General features: G+C 39.2%; 7 protein-coding genes across 20 annotated transcripts; 2 read left to right on the plus strand and 5 right to left on the minus strand.

Moving 5' to 3' along the window:
* Positions 1 to 21: 21 nt before the first annotated feature.
* Positions 22 to 1,936, minus strand: LOC6630897 (uncharacterized). Of its 6 annotated transcripts, none has more exons than XR_011416060.1 (4): positions 1,723 to 1,935; positions 891 to 1,287; positions 673 to 789; positions 22 to 164 (listed from the first exon to the last, which is right to left on the minus strand). XR_011416060.1 is itself a non-coding variant. In XM_070206848.1 (3 exons), exons 1-3 carry the CDS (start codon positions 1,823 to 1,825, stop codon positions 131 to 133), a joined length of 534 nt encoding a protein of 177 aa, XP_070062949.1. In that variant the 5' UTR covers positions 1,826 to 1,936; the 3' UTR covers positions 23 to 130. The 6 variants fall into 6 exon arrangements, 3 of the variants coding, with proteins under 3 accessions (XP_070062949.1, XP_002053126.1, XP_070062950.1); XR_001450032.3 differs by lacking the exon at positions 673 to 789 and adding an exon at positions 277 to 538 and having other exon boundaries at positions 27 to 164; positions 1,723 to 1,936; XR_011416059.1 differs by lacking the exon at positions 673 to 789 and adding an exon at positions 277 to 538 and having other exon boundaries at positions 53 to 197; positions 1,723 to 1,936.
* Positions 1,937 to 3,315: 1,379 nt separating this feature from the next.
* On the minus strand, positions 3,316 to 5,145 carry LOC6630896 (uncharacterized). Its single transcript, XM_002053089.4, has 4 exons — positions 4,924 to 5,145; positions 4,407 to 4,848; positions 3,970 to 4,343; positions 3,316 to 3,512 (listed from the first exon to the last, which is right to left on the minus strand). Exons 1-4 carry the CDS (start codon positions 5,067 to 5,069, stop codon positions 3,440 to 3,442), a joined length of 1,035 nt encoding a protein of 344 aa, XP_002053125.2. The 5' UTR covers positions 5,070 to 5,145; the 3' UTR covers positions 3,316 to 3,439.
* A 2,078-nt stretch (positions 5,146 to 7,223) lies between these two features.
* LOC138910890 (mitochondrial glutamate carrier 1-like) lies at positions 7,224 to 8,961 on the plus strand. The gene is made up of 4 exons (XM_070206857.1): positions 7,224 to 7,327; positions 7,396 to 7,881; positions 7,942 to 8,082; positions 8,150 to 8,961. Exons 1-4 carry the CDS (start codon positions 7,314 to 7,316, stop codon positions 8,292 to 8,294), a joined length of 786 nt encoding a protein of 261 aa, XP_070062958.1. The 5' UTR covers positions 7,224 to 7,313; the 3' UTR covers positions 8,295 to 8,961.
* A 1,228-nt stretch (positions 8,962 to 10,189) lies between these two features.
* Positions 10,190 to 12,852, plus strand: LOC116649763 (mitochondrial glutamate carrier 1-like). 4 transcript variants are annotated; one of them, XR_011416062.1, is made up of 5 exons: positions 10,190 to 10,661; positions 10,721 to 10,855; positions 10,926 to 11,534; positions 11,599 to 11,802; positions 11,919 to 11,970. XR_011416062.1 is itself a non-coding variant. In XM_070206855.1 (5 exons), exons 2-5 carry the CDS (start codon positions 10,630 to 10,632, stop codon positions 11,750 to 11,752), a joined length of 930 nt encoding a protein of 309 aa, XP_070062956.1. In that variant the 5' UTR covers positions 10,518 to 10,536; positions 10,606 to 10,629; the 3' UTR covers positions 11,753 to 11,970. The 4 variants fall into 4 exon arrangements, 2 of the variants coding, with proteins under 2 accessions (XP_070062957.1, XP_070062956.1); XR_011416061.1 differs by lacking the exon at positions 11,919 to 11,970 and adding an exon at positions 12,166 to 12,852 and having other exon boundaries at positions 10,191 to 10,661; XM_070206855.1 differs by having other exon boundaries at positions 10,518 to 10,536; positions 10,606 to 10,661; positions 11,599 to 11,970.
* Positions 12,125 to 13,909, minus strand: LOC116651717 (solute carrier family 35 member F6-like). The gene is made up of 4 exons (XM_032438671.2): positions 13,535 to 13,909; positions 13,322 to 13,469; positions 13,103 to 13,256; positions 12,125 to 13,041 (listed from the first exon to the last, which is right to left on the minus strand). Exons 1-4 carry the CDS (start codon positions 13,600 to 13,602, stop codon positions 12,266 to 12,268), a joined length of 1,146 nt encoding a protein of 381 aa, XP_032294562.1. The 5' UTR covers positions 13,603 to 13,909; the 3' UTR covers positions 12,125 to 12,265.
* Positions 13,910 to 14,015: 106 nt separating this feature from the next.
* LOC116651719 (uncharacterized) lies at positions 14,016 to 15,929 on the minus strand. 6 transcript variants are annotated; one of them, XR_004304748.2, is made up of 4 exons: positions 15,712 to 15,929; positions 14,880 to 15,276; positions 14,266 to 14,527; positions 14,016 to 14,153 (listed from the first exon to the last, which is right to left on the minus strand). XR_004304748.2 is itself a non-coding variant. In XM_070206859.1 (3 exons), exons 1-3 carry the CDS (start codon positions 15,812 to 15,814, stop codon positions 14,120 to 14,122), a joined length of 534 nt encoding a protein of 177 aa, XP_070062960.1. In that variant the 5' UTR covers positions 15,815 to 15,929; the 3' UTR covers positions 14,016 to 14,119. The 6 variants fall into 6 exon arrangements, 3 of the variants coding, with proteins under 3 accessions (XP_070062960.1, XP_032294577.1, XP_070062961.1); XR_011416063.1 differs by having other exon boundaries at positions 14,016 to 14,186; XR_011416064.1 differs by lacking the exon at positions 14,266 to 14,527 and adding an exon at positions 14,662 to 14,778 and having other exon boundaries at positions 15,712 to 15,928.
* Positions 15,930 to 17,304: 1,375 nt separating this feature from the next.
* LOC116651718 (uncharacterized) lies at positions 17,305 to 19,134 on the minus strand. Its single transcript, XM_032438674.2, has 4 exons — positions 18,913 to 19,134; positions 18,396 to 18,837; positions 17,959 to 18,332; positions 17,305 to 17,501 (listed from the first exon to the last, which is right to left on the minus strand). Exons 1-4 carry the CDS (start codon positions 19,056 to 19,058, stop codon positions 17,429 to 17,431), a joined length of 1,035 nt encoding a protein of 344 aa, XP_032294565.1. The 5' UTR covers positions 19,059 to 19,134; the 3' UTR covers positions 17,305 to 17,428.
* Positions 19,135 to 20,045: the final 911 nt, after the last annotated feature.

A 20,045-nucleotide genomic window follows, 5' to 3' on the forward strand; every position in this document is an offset into this window, starting at 1 on the left:
GAGCGCGCCAGATTCAAGACCATACATTTTTTTTTGACTTTTGTTTTTTTATTAAACCCAAACTTAAAAAATATCACAGGATAAAGATTTTAAAAAGAGCATTTAAATGAATAATAATGTCCGGTTGCATTTAGGCCGCCAGTGTGGAATTCTGAACGTTTTTCCTGTGAAAATTTATTGATCAATTAATCAAGTTACTGAAATAATGTAAAATTGCAGCAGCATCGTAACAATATTAACAATTAAAAGAACAAAAAGCGTGTGTTGGTGTCTCACCTGTAGTTTTAATTATTTATTTGTGACATGTTTTTGTATTGTTTGTGGTGGTAGTGTTTGCTATATTTAAAGCTCATCTCTTTGATGAGTCAGCGGTAGAGTCACTTCCTCAACCGTGCCCAGGCGTATGGTTTCATTTGGTTTGGAAAACTTTGGTATGTATTCTACTGTATCACTGTTGCTAAACACCGAATTGTGTAGATTGTCCATTGGTGCCGCGGGATCAGGACTAGTGAGTGTTATTTTGGATTTGGTCGCAACTCTGTGGAATGTATGCATGTATCTAATGTGGTTATGTTGTGTTCTGTGTTTGTGAGTTAGTTAGGCCACATATACTAAGAGGGTTATTTTTTTAGATAACGTGCAAAGGCAAAAATTTCAAGTTTGAATTTGTACCTTAAGTACAGCTATTCAAAGTGAATATAGTTGAAGAACTTAATGGGTAGTCATAGGGTAAAGTTCTATTGACGTTGGCGGGTTCCACCGCGTGCTCCGCGCAATTTTTGTGGATTTCTAAGTTTAGATCGTATACATCCATGTATATATGTTTACTCATTTTTTGTACTAGCATTAAATAGTATTTTTATTGATATTATTATTTCACTTTAGCTTACCTGTCCCTAGCCTGCATGCTCGCTTCAACATCCAGACTGCGTGGTTGACGGAAATCACATTCCAGCGAGAAAGCCGAGTCGCCAGGGGTTATGAGCTCCGGATCGTTTTGTATAACCACAATGTTCGTATAAAGCTCACCATCCTTGAGAGTCTGGCACTGGTCTAGCTGAAAGTTCATCTCCAATGTGCGTGTACCCTGGTTCGAGGTGGGCTTCATGAAACACGGGGCCGTTTGCTTGTAGAAGCTACCACGTGTGTACATAACACCAGTAAATGGTTTCTCAGTCTCCAACATGACGTTCATCGAATTGGCACCGCACTTCAGATTAACCTTTTGTATACCCTGATCGCTGCCCTCGATCTTAAAAGTGTCCGACAGGTCTTGCTCCCAGGTTTCTGCAAAAGTTTGTGAAATACTTTAAGTCGTAGGATTTGACTAACAAGGATAAAACAAATTATTAAATTAGCACAAGGTGTGAAGCTTAAAAAACAAATATTCTTTTTTTTTGTTCAATTTACAATACAAACGAGTATAACAAATTCCAGTTAATATTATTGAAACTAATGTAATCTAAATCACTACAACTTTACAATTTAAAATATTATTCATTTTTTGAAAAAGCGACCTTTTTTAACGGTAAATGCTCATCTCTGAGTTCAAGCAACTTTAGGCACATCTCTGTTTACTCTTTCTGGCCTTCTACGCCGGGTACACGCATATTGTTAAACCGGTTTCTTTTGTTTTGGTCTGCCTAGAATCGCCCTAACTTGCCATTGAAATTTCTCCACACCTTGCATGAATCAGCGGTCATGAGCATGTCCGTGGCCTACCTTGGTTCTGTTGTTGCTGTTTATTATTATTTCCAGTTGCGTGGATGGCTAGCAACAGATTGCAGCCCAACAGAATCAGAAGCATATTTTTTAACTTTAACATATTGCACTCGACTATTACTTTTGTTATATACACGTGTATAACAGATTTTATATTTGGCCTCTATCACGAAACACCTCCTGATCGTTCAAAGCTCTAAGCAAAACTGACGCTTCGACTGTGACGGCGCAGCGCATATAAACGCAGTCGCCTCAAAGCGCGACTTGGGCAGCTGGTGTTGAGAAAGAGAAAGAGTGCGAGAGTAAAAGAAAGAGCGCGTGCGCAATAGAGAATCTGGTCAATCAGCTGGCGGGCAGGCGCCGTTACAATGATAAGATTATATTTATTGGCATAGACCAATGTGGCGGCGAGTGTGCGCACATACATACATACATACATTGAATACACGAAAGTGTATGTAAAAAAAAAATGATTTTTAGGCAGAGGCAGAAAATTGTTGCAAGGCACAAACGCAAAGCGCAGTTTAAGGAAAACAAAATGCGGCTTCATACACAGCATTTCCGCTTTTCATGCGGATTTTTGTTGTGCATTTATTGCATTTCGTTTTGCTACTTTTTGCTGCGGCTGCTGCTGCAGTTGTTGTTGTTGTTGTGAGTATTCATTATTCAAAATGTTATTAAACTTCCCCGTTTTGTACAACGCGAAGCGCATCGACGGTTCTCCATGCAGCAAGAAATGTTGTGGTTCGTTTTTATTTTTATTTGTGGTATACATATATATAAACAATTGCGTTAATTAAGGCTTAATTAGTGCATTTGTTGGCAGCCAGGCAGGTGACCATGGCAGCGAAAGGTGGAAGTTGCATATTTGGTCTTTTTTAAGCAACTAACAAAAATGCCTTTTCGCAAGCTTAGGCAATTTGTCAGTTGGACGTAATGGATTTGTTTTAAATTGATCATAACAAGATAAATCACATAATTGGAGAGTCACCAGGAGTTTGCCGTTTTTTAGCAATCGGATTATATCACTGATTTCAAATGTATTGCAACATATAATCTATAGTCCTTGAATTGTTTATGTAAATATTAGTGTCATTTTATATATGCTATCGTATTGTTAATATACATTTGTAAAGCTGATAATTCTTTAAAATGGTTATCAGCACTCTAAGATAACAGCACATTGCAAAGTATCTTTACATATATTCAGATAATAACGGTCATTTTCAATGTCGAAACATAAGTATTTAAATTATTATTATGTAAGAGAAGCTTCGAGGTGCCGATAGACCTTTGACAGCTGCTATTCACGATTATAAATGATTATAAATAATTATGTTTATAGCCTAAAACTAATTGACTTGAGTTCAAACGCATTTCCAAGGATCTTTCAGTTGAGAAGCACTTTTAGATTTCGTCGAATCCATGCCTCTGGGATTCAAAATGCAGGTCAAATGTTGAATGAATGAAAGCTGACACCACTGGAGAAAGGACTTTAAGGTAGAACGGATAAAGATACATTTTTAACAAGCGTAAAGAGGGTGTAAAATAGTTGTTATAATATGAATTTTAAATTATGAAACCACTTTAAAGTACATGAGTAAAGGTTTTATTTGGATCATCATGAATAATAATAATAATATTTGACTTCGGTTGGTTCATCAAAAATAATTTAGCGCATACACAAAAGCGTTAAATATTAAAATCGCAATGTGATCTATTTCTTTTTAAGTGCAGCCCAATATCGTTCCAGTTCGTTGCCCTCCCAGTGGAAAGGTTTTACGAAGATGCTAAAATAGTTTAAAAAATATGTAAAAATTAGAGATCATTGAATTGGCCAACAAAAAAAAAAAGAAATGCTGCGAATAAGAGCGAAAGAGTAAAATAATCATTAATTGCAAATTACTACTCATATTCGACTGCGGCACGAAACTATAACAAGTTCAACAACAACATGCAATGCACGAGGAGATTGAGAGACTTGAGAGAGTCGCTGGCTGCCTACTGCACCGATAGCCAAGATTGTCAATGAGTGGGCACATAAATATACAACGACATGGACCCGACTCAAGCACGGACTGGGACTTTGAGTTGTTGGTATTTCTGTCTCTGTGTCTGGACAGTTGTTGACGGCGACTGCCGACGGAGTCGGATGTGATGCAATAGTAACATTGTATCCGAGTTGCACAATTTCGTATAACTTCCGAGTACAAGTGCAAGTTCGACTGCAACTTGACCACCACTCACTTTTCTCTGAGATGCTGCAGCACTTCCTGCTCTTTCGCACTGAGGCCGTCGTAAAAGGCAGCCAAATTCATTTGGAGCAACTGGCGCGTTTGGTTGCCAACCAGAAATGTGGACACATCGCGTAGTTGAATGGTGTAGTACATGGCCAGTTTTCCCAGTTCCACTCCTTCCTTCTTGCATAGCTCGGCGGCTTTGCGTGCTATTTTCTTCTGCTCATCGCTGGCTGGATGCCAGGGCTGCGGCCCGGCATTGGTCAGCAGACCCAGCGAATGTGCGGCTGCACAAATAATGCCCAGATTCTGGGACTTGAAATAGTCCAAATAGTCGAGCAGCGTATTATCAGCAAGAGTATAACGTGCATATGTGAGCACCGTCTGAGGAATAAGACAGAAATTGGCTAAGGCACAAAGCTCTTCTTGAGTGGAAATGCTACTCACATCGAATCTGCCCTCGGCGCGAGAAATGAACTCCTTTAACACTGATATTGGATAGGCGGATAGGCCAATAAACTTGGCCTTGCCCTCTTTTACCAACTGTTCCAGAGCGGGCAGAGTCTCGTTGAGCACAATTTCCAAATTTTCGGCGAATTCGATGTCATGTATTTGTATCACATCCACGTAGTCCAGGCCTAGCAGCTGCAAACTCTTCTCCACGCTCTCACGGGTCTTCTGCGCGCTAAAGTCAAACATGTGTTCGTAGTCCAGCTCATAGCGTGCCACCTTGGTGGCTATGTAGTAGGCCTCCCTTGGCACGTCCCTTAGCGCTTTACCAAGCACTTCCTCCGAGCGTCCCTGGCCATACCACGGCGCTGTGTCTATATAGTTGATGCCAGCTTTCAAAGCGTCGTGCACTGTTTTAATGCCCTCCTCCAGGTCGAAGCTGCATAAACAAACAAATTTACACATACATATTGCCATTTCTGTTTCTATGTTATTTTTCCCATTAAAAACACACCCATAATTGGCACAGAGCGCCCCTCCCCCGAACGCTATTTTGGAGATTTCCAAACCAGTTTTACCAAACTTGCGGTACTCCATGCGCTTCACTTGCTCCTCGTTGTGGAAGCCTTTGACAAAGGTCACTGGTAATTTTCCAGACATATCTGTTTATTTATTTTTAGTCTTTTTTTTCGCAATCCACCGAAACGCGTTCCAGATTCAGAGAAACGACAAAGTAGACTGAAAGCTAAATTTTAATATTCCACTCAGTAGCAAAGAACGGGATTGTTTTTGCACTCTAGTGTGTGTGTGTGTGTGTGTGTCAAGTGTTTGCTGATATGGCGAGTACTTAAGCGAGATTGCAAACGAAATAGTCTGGAGCGCGCATTGAGTGAATTGCAGGGCCGGTTCAGATAGACTGAACGATAACAAAAATTCGTTGTATGTAAAAAGAAAAGGCTATATTTTTGCGTCCGAATAAAAAAGAATCAATCAAAAAAAAAAATCAGCGAACGCAACTATCTACAATCAACAACTCTATGAAAGCAACTCCCAAATACGAGATTGTTGCGAAATTGATGTGCGGAAAATTATAAAAATCAAACTACGCCAGAAAAATGGGTATAATGGATTTATGCAAATGTATGTAACAGGCAGAAGGAAGAATCTCCGACCTCACAGAGCATATGTTTTCTTAATAAGCATCAAATGCCGAGTCGATCTAGACATGTCCGTCCGTTTGTCCGCCAGTCCGTATATATGTACGCGTTGACATCAGATCCTATAAGAGCTAGAGACTGAATTTCGCACGTCCTACCCGCGGAGTACTCCATTACCAAGCAATACAAATCGATACCGAAATCCTGCTCTTTCTTCTAGAATACTATATAATATGTATATACAGCTCAAGTATCTTTCATTTGTAGATCAGCATCATAAGTCGAGTTGTTTATGCGGACCATCTGCTTATGCGAACTAGTCTCTCAGCTGTCGTTAAGGCAAGTCAAGAAACTTGGTATAGGTCCGTCTTTCTGTGGCAAGCAGTACATATATCGGAACTGGACGGACCACTATATCTTAGCTGCCATAGGAACGATCTGTGGAAATTTAGTTTCTCTTGATAAACAATCAATATAACTTGACATTTATTAGTTTATTTATCATTTTCATCAAAAAAAAAATATCCTTAATTTATCGTTTTCATTCAGTCATTTCCTTGCCCATGCTAGGTGTGAGGGGTTCGGCGAGGGCAATTGGTTCGGTCGGTTAAGTGTAGTTACGAGTTTGACCCTGGCAGAGTAAACAAACTACTTTTTAAATTTATTTTTATTTATTTATTTTTTTAAATTTATTTTTATTAATACTGGTATATTCATTCACCTATTTATTCAATAGATAAAAATTAATAATAATGCTAACGGAATGAAGCGCGTAAAGCGACCTGCATTTGGTTTTGGTATAATAAGTTTGCTATGAGCAGAAGCATAACTTGGCGGACAGGCTGTACATTTGCCCCCACCGGGTCGGTGGTTTCCCATTACTTTTCTCTTTGTCCGATCTACTAAACACTCCTTATACCTAGCTTACATTTTTTTTACTTTACTAACAATCTTCTTACTTTCTTACAATCTGGCAGCAAGATTGTTACCAGATTTGGCGGTCCCTGAGGCGGCGCTGAGAAGATAACGGACCATAACACCGAAGAATGGGCCTTAGATGGAGATGACGTTGCTCGCACTTGGAGACATTTTCCATTGTTTATGATGTTTGTGTGTTTGGGCTACAAGATAAAGGTCAAATTCGAATTGGTTTCTGTTAAGCTTTTCGCATATTGTACTATGATTCCTTATGATATCCAAATGTCGGTAGGTTCTGCCCTGATTTGCAAGTTGAAACAAATTGTTTTTATTACACATACAATATATAGAGGTCTACATGTAAAACAACAAAATAGTACAATTTATAAACAGAACCACAAAAAAAGACGACCTAGAATAGCTGCTTACCTCGCCGCGTGGTAGACAGTGTCCCCAAACTAGACTAACTATTCCACTGGTTTCTATGCGGAGCATGATGCAAAGATCCATTTGGTTCATGTGGGTTCCATTTGCAGTACCAATGCTGTCACAAGTCTCGTGTAATATTTCCGTATCGACACCATTGCGTTTCCTAGTACTTAATAATACACTCGTTCTGTCTAGGCTATGTGGACCGCTCTGTGGGAGGTTACAGATATTACAGTAATTGGAAATAAAACTATACAGGAAAAGTAACAGCCACAACACAGAACAAGAGTGACAAGTATGAAAGGGCATTGCTGGCATTATTGGCGTCACGTGTGTATTTCCATTGGACTTGGTAAAGACTCGGCTGCAGAACCAGCAAATCGGTCCAAATGGCGAACGTATGTACACTAGCATGTAAGTGCGAACCTATGTCGATCATTCCTATGGAATCCATGCTAATTATGGTTTACATTCAATTCCAGGTTCGACTGCTTTCGCAAAACGTACTCTGCAGAGGGTTATTTTGGAATGTACCGCGGCTCAGCCGTGAATATTTTGTTAATTACACCTGAGAAGGCGATCAAACTGACGGCGAATGATTACTTCCGACATAAACTTACCACCAAGGATGGTAAACTGCCAATGAGCTGCCAAATGTTGGCTGGCGGTTTGGCTGGTGCTTTCCAAATTATAGTGACCACGCCCATGGAGCTGCTGAAAATTCAAATGCAGGATGCCGGACGTGTTGCCGCTGCCGCAAAATTGGCTGGCAAAACCGTTGAAAAAGTTTCAGCCACACAATTGGCAACGCAACTAATCAAAGAGAAGGGCATCGTTGGCCTGTATAAGGGCATTGGTGCTACGGGCCTACGTGATGTCACATTTTCAGTCATTTACTTTCCACTTTTTGCCACACTTAATGATTTGGGTCCTAGGCGGAACGATGGCTCTGGTGAAGCGGTATTTTGGTAGGCATGGTCAACCGATTTTCTTTTGCCTGATTTAATTGATTTATTTGTATACATAAGGTGCTCCTTCTTGGCCGGCTTGGCAGCTGGTTCAACGGCAGCCCTGGCGGTCAATCCATTTGACGTAGTCAAAACCCGCTTGCAGGCTCTTAAAAAGGCCGATGGCGAAAAAGAGTTTAAGGGAATTTCTGATTGCATTAGGTAAGCTCCTCTATAAGTACGTTTTTTTGTGTGTCTGTTATTTTGTTATTTTTTTTTCAACCACCAGCAAAACGCTGAAGCACGAAGGACCTACCGCTTTTTTCAAGGGAGGCCTTTGCCGTATGATAGTGATTGCTCCACTGTTTGGTATTGCACAAACCGTCTACTATTTGGGCGTAGCCGAAGGCTTGCTGGGCGTACAAAAGAAGTAAATGGCATACGAAAGTTATCCAGAAGCATTTCCTCTCTAAATGTTAGATGTACATGTATGCGCTAACGCTATTGTTGTTATTGTTAAAGCTGTCTAATTTCGATGTAAAAAGTGAAAGTGCGCTATTAGAATATGCAATTATTTATCCCTTGTAGGTGTATATATAAACACACATATATATATATATATATATATATATATATATATATATATATATATATATATATATATATATATATATATATATTAATGTTTATATATATATGTGCACATGTATGTGTATCTATAAAGGTAATAATAGAAACTATTACAGGCAAAAGAACTTCTACCCCAATGACAATAAGATAATTCAAATCAATGCTATATTATGTAAGTGTTTATTTTAGCCAAACATATCTATAAAATTGCAAATAATGTTTCTATAGATAATACAATTACAATTAGCTTTTACAATTTGCCCGTTCTTTTGCCGTTATGATTTTTTTAGTAAATTGCATTTTTGTTTTTTTGCTTTTAGACAACGAATAATGTAACTGTTAAAAACATTAAAGCAATATTACATATTGACATGCATACATATATTCTACAAAAACTGACATAATATTATTACGTTAGTGAAATGTACCGACATTTTATTACATCAACTATTATACGTTTTCAAATTTCAATTTAAAGTTTTGCGTAAGTTTTTCGTCAGATTCAGATAGACTACATCAAATGGGTATCCAAATTTGCAACAGCCTCCCGCCCAGAGAAATTACGTGGGTATTGCGGGCATCGATGGTGTGACATATGTCCTTCCGTTGAATTTGATGAAGACGAGACTGTAAAATCAACAAATCGGTCCCAATGGTGAACGCATGTACACTAGCATGTAAGTGATGTAAGCATTAGTGCCAATCAAATATTGGTCTCTTGTGCTTATCATTTATAATTTTAAATAGGTTCGATTGCTTCCGCAAAATTTACGCGGCGATCACCTCTGAGAAAGGAATCAAACTGACCGCTAACCATTATTTTCGTTATCACCTGGGTACTCCGGATGAAAAACTAACACTGCTTATGCAATGTCTGGCTGGAGGTTTAGCTGGTGCATTTTAAATCCTTGCAAAACATTAAAGTACAAAGGACTTTAGGCACTATTCAAGGGCAGACTGTGTCGAATGATTGTAGTTGCTCCACTTTTGGGAATAGCTCAATTGGTCTACTTTATGGGTATGAGCGAAAGTATTCTGGGTATTGAACAAAAGTAGTCTGCATAACTTAATTTTGTTATAATTTAAAATTTGTATAATTTTTTCGACTACAACAATGTGCATAATTTATTTGTATAATGTAATAAATAATTTAACAATAATTTTTTATGTAATACTTGTTTGCATAGGGGGACGACGTAATACATGAAGATTATAGTTGTGACCTAATATTTTTTAAAATTTAAAATCTCGAAATACCGTCAAAATTTTGGCTGTATTTATCTATTAGTAGTCTGTTCCTTAAGTGAATATATGCTTGACAGTTAATTTCCCGAAACAAAGCCAGAGATTCGAAATTCGGGTAAGCTCCTCAAACCTGTCCGCGCCTGTTTCCACAATCTACATATCTCACATCTTTGGTGGGTTATGACAGTGCCAGAAATGTTGACTAAAACCGTTTTTTATGGTAGATTGAGGATGATTTTTCGAAAAGGGTGAAGTTCTTCCTAAATGAATTTAGATAAATAAAAACTTTACAAGTAGGCTTGGGGCCGATCTGATTTTATACACCCGTTTTTCAAGCCGAATCTTAAGGGACTTTTTTACTTTTACTTTATTTATTTTTGAAAATATTCAAAATTGTCTTTAGTTTCTCTATTTATATTGTCATTGTCTTTTTGATCAATCCATAGCCCAATCCGTCAGAGTTAGGAAGAAGAAATTTTGACTGTAGTTTTGTGATGGTCCTTGTATGAAAAGTTAACTTCGAGGTGTTTTACACTTTTGGAAAAATTCACCCTATTTTGAAAATACTTTTCTCAGCGACTCCACCTGCAACTATGAAAATATGGAGAAGGGTATAATATGCAGATTTTTTATTACCATCCGACATCGACTTCAAGGTTCCACAAAACTTAAATGAGTGAAAAACGTTGATTTCAATTTTCAGTTCTTCATTCATAGACTTCAAGCGCACAGCTACTACGAAAAATAGTAGGCATAGTATCTCTGGACATATAGGCTCTACCCATAATGTTTTAAGTCTTGGTAAAAATTTGGGCTATAGCTTTAAGTTCTTATTTTAATGTAAAGGGTAATTTTTTTTTGTAAATTTAGAAGTTAAAAATTTCGTGTGATTTAATGGCAACTGAAAAGAAGAATATGAGCTTTGCGTAAGCTTTTGGTCAGATTCAGATAGACTACATCGAATGGGTAACCAAATTTCCAACAGCGTCCTGCCCAGAGTCATTAACGGCGGCATTGCGGGCATCATCGGTGTGACATGTGTATTTCCGTTGGATTTGGTGAAGACGCGACTGCAAAATCAACAAATCGGTCCCAATGGTGAACGCATGTACACTAGCATGTAAGTGATGTAAGCATTAGTGCCAATCGAAAATTGGTCTCTTGTGCTTATCATTTATAATTTTCACCAGGTTCGATTGCTTCCGCAAGATTTACGCGGCGGAGGGTTACTTTGGCATGTACCGCGGCTCAGCCGTAAACATATTATTGATCACCCCTGAGAAGGGAATCAAACTGACCGCTAACGATTATTTTCGCTATCACCTGGCTACTCCGGACGGAAAACTAACACTGCTCATGCAATGTCTGGCCGGAGGTTTAGCTGGTGCATTTCAAATTATTGTGACTACGCCTATGGAGCTTTTAAAGATTCAGTTGCAGGATGCCGGACGTGTGGGTGGGCATGATTTAAAAAAGGTGACTGCTTGGTCTATTACCAAGCAGCTTGTAAAAGATAATGGCATCTTCGGCTTATACAAGGGCGTCCGGGCCACTGGCGCGCGAGACATTACTTTCTCGGTCATCTACTTTCCATTCTTTGCCTTTTTGAATAACAGTGGACCCCGAAAGCCGGGCCCCTCAGGCGAAGCCGTCTTTTGGTGGTCCCTTATCTCTGGGTTGGTGTCGGGAATGTCAGCTGCTTTTGCGGTCACGCCCCTAGATGTGATTAAGACACGCTTGCAAGCCATTAAAAAGGCGGATGGCGAAAAGGAATTTGATGGCATTTTCGACTGTATCAAGTAGGTTTAGGCATCATACGAACTTTTCTGATTAGAAAACACTAATACATTACCCTACACCTAGCAAAACATTGAAGTACGAAGGACCTAAGGCATTCTTCAAGGGTGGGCTGTGTCGAATGATTGTAATTGCTCCACTTTTTGGAATAGCTCAGATGGTCTACTTTATGGGTATAGGCGAACGTATTCTGGGCATTGAACAAAAGAAGTCTGTCTGAGAAATGCTTGCCATTCATCTCTTATTTCAATGCAATGGAAATTTATTGTGGTTAGTACGTTTTTACGGCGAATTGAAAATTAGGGTCTTGTTTGAAAAATCGATGTTTGACAATACTATATCAGGGCTATATCTTCTATATACCGGATTGTTTTTTCACTTTCCAGAGTTCTAAAATTTAAAATTTTCGTAATAACAAAATCACGTCAAAAGTATAAAGTGTACAGAGACAAAAACTTATTTTATAGGCCCATTAATTACTTTAGAAAGGAACACATCATAAAGGTAAGATAATTAGCGTATATATGTATGTTGCGTTAATATTAATTGTAAATAATTTCTGCATAAATTTAAGAAACAAAATACACTTAAGTTTAATTAACGCATGAAGGTATTTATTCGTATTATTTTCAGTTGATAAGTAAATTTAAATGATGCATCCCAAAACTGGATAGTTATATATCAGCCCGCTTCTCTTATCACAATAAATTCAAAACTTTGTCACTACCACACTTTATATAACATCCGCTGGTTGGGTGCTTGGCGTGGGCCCAGCATTGGCGCTCAAGTCCATATAACGACTGCGCTGCCAGCGACCCAGTAAGGCGCGATACCATTCAAGAAAGATGGCCTGCCGGTACATGACGATACCCATTTGTAGTATGAGAAGACCCATAATTGTAATTAGATTCATAATTTCCCACTCGGCAAAGATGACAAACGCCCAAATGAGGTAGACTCGTATTCCATCAGCGAGCAGACGATTAGCACTAGATGAGAACTTTGCGATCGAGAGTCCCACACAGTTGTAAATGGCACAGGAGCATGAAAAGCCGATAAGTGCAAGGATTAACATTGTGTTGCCACGTAGCTGCGGAATAAGGTCACCTAGATCATCAAAGACACCACGCGAGCTATCATTGAAGGGCACAACACTAGGAACAAAGTTTAGGCAAATCGCTGACAAGATTGTGATAATTATTCCAAAAAGTCCCTGCCAGCCAGCAGCTTGGATGGGCACCATATCGGAGGCCTTCAAGTGCTTCTCCTCGTACACATACTGAAAGGCCTGCAGCACCTCAGCAATTATTACCAATAAGTCGCCTGTCAAAATAGTGTTGTGATCCGTATGCGGTACCGTTTGATTATCGTATTCCACCCGCTGCACATCCAAGGCCAATATGTCCACGATGCCGCAGGTCATTGTGAAAATGGCTAGCCAGTGGCGTGTTGTCAACGTTTGGTTCAAGTACATGGTGCTGAACAGGCCCACAAAGATCAGTGCAACGCCTGCAAGAGACAAGATACTGAAGTGCTGAGAGCCAGCAAATACGATTGTTGATAAACGCACCCCTTATCATTTGAAAGCTTGTAGCATAAGTCAAGTACAAGCCAGTAAACAGCAAAATTGATGCAATTGTACGCAGAAATGACGGCAACAACATGCTGAACGGATGAAACTCATTGCTGCCGCTGGTCAAAACGAGGTTTTGATCTGTGCTAAGCTGGTTGAGACATAAATCGAAACCATTTTTAAATTAATGTATATTCTATTTGGCTTTCTACTTACCCCGCGTCGACTCATTAGCGCATAAACCACCTTGTACACTCCAAAGCAAAGAAATTCGCCCACGAACATGAGCAGTGTTAAGAACACAGGATGCTGAAAACGATGCAACTTTTCATCGCTGCCCTCCACTAATTGAATGCTCGTCCATCTGCAATTTATTTTCCAAAAATTAATTTTAGAAATATGCGCAGTTTTTACTTTCAGTTCACTTACTTGATTAATAAAACATTTATCGTGCCGCTCAATACGAACAACAGTGTTAGAAAAACACGATAATCCATTTTAGAACATTAAATGCGTTGCAATTGCTGACTTTTAATTAAATTACAGATTATTGACGTTCTTTGTGCAACTCAAGATGTGCAACGATAACGAAAACCACAACAGATGATGAGCAATTAGTCTGAGTTGCTATTATTTGTATATGTGTGGGCTGTGCATATGCCTGAAACCAGCTAACACTTGATTTTTATCGTCTGGAAATGCACCTAGCTGAATTATAGCGCTTCTTGAAGCCTTAACAATTTTCTTTTCTGACAAAAACTGCAAATTTAATTGTACATTTTTATTTGCCAAGGCCTGCCAGACCAACAGAATCACGATGGCGATGCCAGATTTTGCGAAAGAAATAACAGCTGTTTTGTGTTCTAAAAAAACAACTCTACTTTGAGCGCGCCAGATTCAAGACCATACATTTTTTTTTGACTTTTGTTTTTTTATTAAACCCAAACTTAAAAAATATCACAGGATAAAGATTTTAAAAAGAGCATTTAAATGAATAATAATGTCCGGTTGCATTTAGGCCGCCAGTGTGGAATTCTGAACGTTTTTCCTGTGAAAATTTATTGATCAATTAATCAAGTTACTGAAATAATGTAAAATTGCAGCAGCATCGTAACAATATTAACAATTAAAAGAACAAAAAGCGTGTGTTGGTGTCTCACCTGTAGTTTTAATTATTTATTTGTGACATGTTTTTGTATTGTTTGTGGTGGTAGTGTTTGCTATATTTAAAGCTCATCTCTTTGATGAGTCAGCGGTAGAGTCACTTCCTCAACCGTGCCCAGGCGTATGGTTTCATTTGGTTTGGAAAACTTTGGTATGTATTCTACTGTATCACTGTTGCTAAACACCGAATTGTGTAGATTGTCCATTGGTGCCGCGGGATCAGGACTAGTGAGTGTTATTTTGGATTTGGTCGCAACTCTGTGGAATGTATGCATGTATCTAATGTGGTTATGTTGTGTTCTGTGTTTGTGAGTTAGTTAGGCCACATATACTAAGAGGGTTATTTTTTTAGATAACGTGCAAAGGCAAAAATTTCAAGTTTGAATTTGTACCTTAAGTACAGCTATTCAAAGTGAATATAGTTGAAGAACTTAATGGGTAGTCATAGGGTAAAGTTCTATTGACGTTGGCGGGTTCCACCGCGTGCTCCGCGCAATTTTTGTGGATTTCTAAGTTTAGATCGTATACATCCATGTATATATGTTTACTCATTTTTTGTACTAGCATTAAATAGTATTTTTATTGATATTATTATTTCACTTTAGCTTACCTGTCCCTAGCCTGCATGCTCGCTTCAACATCCAGACTGCGTGGTTGACGGAAATCACATTCCAGCGAGAAAGCCGAGTCGCCAGGGGTTATGAGCTCCGGATCGTTTTGTATAACCACAATGTTCGTATAAAGCTCACCATCCTTGAGAGTCTGGCACTGGTCTAGCTGAAAGTTCATCTCCAATGTGCGTGTACCCTGGTTCGAGGTGGGCTTCATGAAACACGGGGCCGTTTGCTTGTAGAAGCTACCACGTGTGTACATAACACCAGTAAATGGTTTCTCAGTCTCCAACATGACGTTCATCGAATTGGCACCGCACTTCAGATTAACCTTTTGTATACCCTGATCGCTGCCCTCGATCTTAAAAGTGTCCGACAGGTCTTGCTCCCAGGTTTCTGCAAAAGTTTGTGAAATACTTTAAGTCGTAGGATTTGACTAACAAGGATAAAACAAATTATTAAATTAGCACAAGGTGTGAAGCTTAAAAAACAAATATTCTTTTTTTTTGTTCAATTTACAATACAAACGAGTATAACAAATTCCAGTTAATATTATTGAAACTAATGTAATCTAAATCACTACAACTTTACAATTTAAAATATTATTCATTTTTTGAAAAAGCGACCTTTTTTAACGGTAAATGCTCATCTCTGAGTTCAAGCAACTTTAGGCACATCTCTGTTTACTCTTTCTGGCCTTCTACGCCGGGTACACGCATATTGTTAAACCGGTTTCTTTTGTTTTGGTCTGCCTAGAATCGCCCTAACTTGCCATTGAAATTTCTCCACACCTTGCATGAATCAGCGGTCATGAGCATGTCCGTGGCCTACCTTGGTTCTGTTGTTGCTGTTTATTATTATTTCCAGTTGCGTGGATGGCTAGCAACAGATTGCAGCCCAACAGAATCAGAAGCATATTTTTTAACTTTAACATATTGCACTCGACTATTACTTTTGTTATATACACGTGTATAACAGATTTTATATTTGGCCTCTATCACGAAACACCTCCTGATCGTTCAAAGCTCTAAGCAAAACTGACGCTTCGACTGTGACGGCGCAGCGCATATAAACGCAGTCGCCTCAAAGCGCGACTTGGGCAGCTGGTGTTGAGAAAGAGAAAGAGTGCGAGAGTAAAAGAAAGAGCGCGTGCGCAATAGAGAATCTGGTCAATCAGCTGGCGGGCAGGCGCCGTTACAATGATAAGATTATATTTATTGGCATAGACCAATGTGGCGGCGAGTGTGCGCACATACATACATACATACATTGAATACACGAAAGTGTATGTAAAAAAAAAATGATTTTTAGGCAGAGGCAGAAAATTGTTGCAAGGCACAAACGCAAAGCGCAGTTTAAGGAAAACAAAATGCGGCTTCATACACAGCATTTCCGCTTTTCATGCGGATTTTTGTTGTGCATTTATTGCATTTCGTTTTGCTACTTTTTGCTGCGGCTGCTGCTGCAGTTGTTGTTGTTGTTGTGAGTATTCATTATTCAAAATGTTATTAAACTTCCCCGTTTTGTACAACGCGAAGCGCATCGACGGTTCTCCATGCAGCAAGAAATGTTGTGGTTCGTTTTTATTTTTATTTGTGGTATACATATATATAAACAATTGCGTTAATTAAGGCTTAATTAGTGCATTTGTTGGCAGCCAGGCAGGTGACCATGGCAGCGAAAGGTGGAAGTTGCATATTTGGTCTTTTTTAAGCAACTAACAAAAATGCCTTTTCGCAAGCTTAGGCAATTTGTCAGTTGGACGTAATGGATTTGTTTTAAATTGATCATAACAAGATAAATCACATAATTGGAGAGTCACCAGGAGTTTGCCGTTTTTTAGCAATCGGATTATATCACTGATTTCAAATGTATTGCAACATATAATCTATAGTCCTTGAATTGTTTATGTAAATATTAGTGTCATTTTATATATGCTATCGTATTGTTAATATACATTTGTAAAGCTGATAATTCTTTAAAATGGTTATCAGCACTCTAAGATAACAGCACATTGCAAAGTATCTTTACATATATTCAGATAATAACGGTCATTTTCAATGTCGAAACATAAGTATTTAAATTATTATTATGTAAGAGAAGCTTCGAGGTGCCGATAGACCTTTGACAGCTGCTATTCACGATTATAAATGATTATAAATAATTATGTTTATAGCCTAAAACTAATTGACTTGAGTTCAAACGCATTTCCAAGGATCTTTCAGTTGAGAAGCACTTTTAGATTTCGTCGAATCCATGCCTCTGGGATTCAAAATGCAGGTCAAATGTTGAATGAATGAAAGCTGACACCACTGGAGAAAGGACTTTAAGGTAGAACGGATAAAGATACATTTTTAACAAGCGTAAAGAGGGTGTAAAATAGTTGTTATAATATGAATTTTAAATTATGAAACCACTTTAAAGTACATGAGTAAAGGTTTTATTTGGATCATCATGAATAATAATAATAATATTTGACTTCGGTTGGTTCATCAAAAATAATTTAGCGCATACACAAAAGCGTTAAATATTAAAATCGCAATGTGATCTATTTCTTTTTAAGTGCAGCCCAATATCGTTCCAGTTCGTTGCCCTCCCAGTGGAAAGGTTTTACGAAGATGCTAAAATAGTTTAAAAAATATGTAAAAATTAGAGATCATTGAATTGGCCAACAAAAAAAAAAAGAAATGCTGCGAATAAGAGCGAAAGAGTAAAATAATCATTAATTGCAAATTACTACTCATATTCGACTGCGGCACGAAACTATAACAAGTTCAACAACAACATGCAATGCACGAGGAGATTGAGAGACTTGAGAGAGTCGCTGGCTGCCTACTGCACCGATAGCCAAGATTGTCAATGAGTGGGCACATAAATATACAACGACATGGACCCGACTCAAGCACGGACTGGGACTTTGAGTTGTTGGTATTTCTGTCTCTGTGTCTGGACAGTTGTTGACGGCGACTGCCGACGGAGTCGGATGTGATGCAATAGTAACATTGTATCCGAGTTGCACAATTTCGTATAACTTCCGAGTACAAGTGCAAGTTCGACTGCAACTTGACCACCACTCACTTTTCTCTGAGATGCTGCAGCACTTCCTGCTCTTTCGCACTGAGGCCGTCGTAAAAGGCAGCCAAATTCATTTGGAGCAACTGGCGCGTTTGGTTGCCAACCAGAAATGTGGACACATCGCGTAGTTGAATGGTGTAGTACATGGCCAGTTTTCCCAGTTCCACTCCTTCCTTCTTGCATAGCTCGGCGGCTTTGCGTGCTATTTTCTTCTGCTCATCGCTGGCTGGATGCCAGGGCTGCGGCCCGGCATTGGTCAGCAGACCCAGCGAATGTGCGGCTGCACAAATAATGCCCAGATTCTGGGACTTGAAATAGTCCAAATAGTCGAGCAGCGTATTATCAGCAAGAGTATAACGTGCATATGTGAGCACCGTCTGAGGAATAAGACAGAAATTGGCTAAGGCACAAAGCTCTTCTTGAGTGGAAATGCTACTCACATCGAATCTGCCCTCGGCGCGAGAAATGAACTCCTTTAACACTGATATTGGATAGGCGGATAGGCCAATAAACTTGGCCTTGCCCTCTTTTACCAACTGTTCCAGAGCGGGCAGAGTCTCGTTGAGCACAATTTCCAAATTTTCGGCGAATTCGATGTCATGTATTTGTATCACATCCACGTAGTCCAGGCCTAGCAGCTGCAAACTCTTCTCCACGCTCTCACGGGTCTTCTGCGCGCTAAAGTCAAACATGTGTTCGTAGTCCAGCTCATAGCGTGCCACCTTGGTGGCTATGTAGTAGGCCTCCCTTGGCACGTCCCTTAGCGCTTTACCAAGCACTTCCTCCGAGCGTCCCTGGCCATACCACGGCGCTGTGTCTATATAGTTGATGCCAGCTTTCAAAGCGTCGTGCACTGTTTTAATGCCCTCCTCCAGGTCGAAGCTGCATAAACAAACAAATTTACACATACATATTGCCATTTCTGTTTCTATGTTATTTTTCCCATTAAAAACACACCCATAATTGGCACAGAGCGCCCCTCCCCCGAACGCTATTTTGGAGATTTCCAAACCAGTTTTACCAAACTTGCGGTACTCCATGCGCTTCACTTGCTCCTCGTTGTGGAAGCCTTTGACAAAGGTCACTGGTAATTTTCCAGACATATCTGTTTATTTATTTTTAGTCTTTTTTTTCGCAATCCACCGAAACGCGTTCCAGATTCAGAGAAACGACAAAGTAGACTGAAAGCTAAATTTTAATATTCCACTCAGTAGCAAAGAACGGGATTGTTTTTGCACTCTAGTGTGTGTGTGTGTGTGTGTGTCAAGTGTTTGCTGATATGGCGAGTACTTAAGCGAGATTGCAAACGAAATAGTCTGGAGCGCGCATTGAGTGAATTGCAGGGCCGGTTCAGATAGACTGAACGATAACAAAAATTCGTTGTATGTAAAAAGAAAAGGCTATATTTTTGCGTCCGAATAAAAAAGAATCAATCAAAAAAAAAAATCAGCGAACGCAACTATCTACAATCAACAACTCTATGAAAGCAACTCCCAAATACGAGATTGTTGCGAAATTGATGTGCGGAAAATTATAAAAATCAAACTACGCCAGAAAAATGGGTATAATGGATTTATGCAAATGTATGTAACAGGCAGAAGGAAGAATCTCCGACCTCACAGAGCATATGTTTTCTTAATAAGCATCAAATGCCGAGTCGATCTAGACATGTCCGTCCGTTTGTCCGCCAGTCCGTATATATGTACGCGTTGACATCAGATCCTATAAGAGCTAGAGACTGAATTTCGCACGTCCTACCCGCGGAGTACTCCATTACCAAGCAATACAAATCGATACCGAAATCCTGCTCTTTCTTCTAGAATACTATATAATATGTATATACAGCTCAAGTATCTTTCATTTGTAGATCAGCATCATAAGTCGAGTTGTTTATGCGGACCATCTGCTTATGCGAACTAGTCTCTCAGCTGTCGTTAAGGCAAGTCAAGAAACTTGGTATAGGTCCGTCTTTCTGTGGCAAGCAGTACATATATCGGAACTGGACGGACCACTATATCTTAGCTGCCATAGGAACGATCTGTGGAAATTTAGTTTCTCTTGATAAACAATCAATATAACTTGACATTTAT

The sequence above is a fragment of the Drosophila virilis genome, chromosome 2, assembly GCF_030788295.1.
Source record: "Drosophila virilis strain 15010-1051.87 chromosome 2, Dvir_AGI_RSII-ME, whole genome shotgun sequence".
Classification (NCBI taxonomy): Eukaryota; Metazoa; Arthropoda; class Insecta; order Diptera; family Drosophilidae; genus Drosophila; species Drosophila virilis.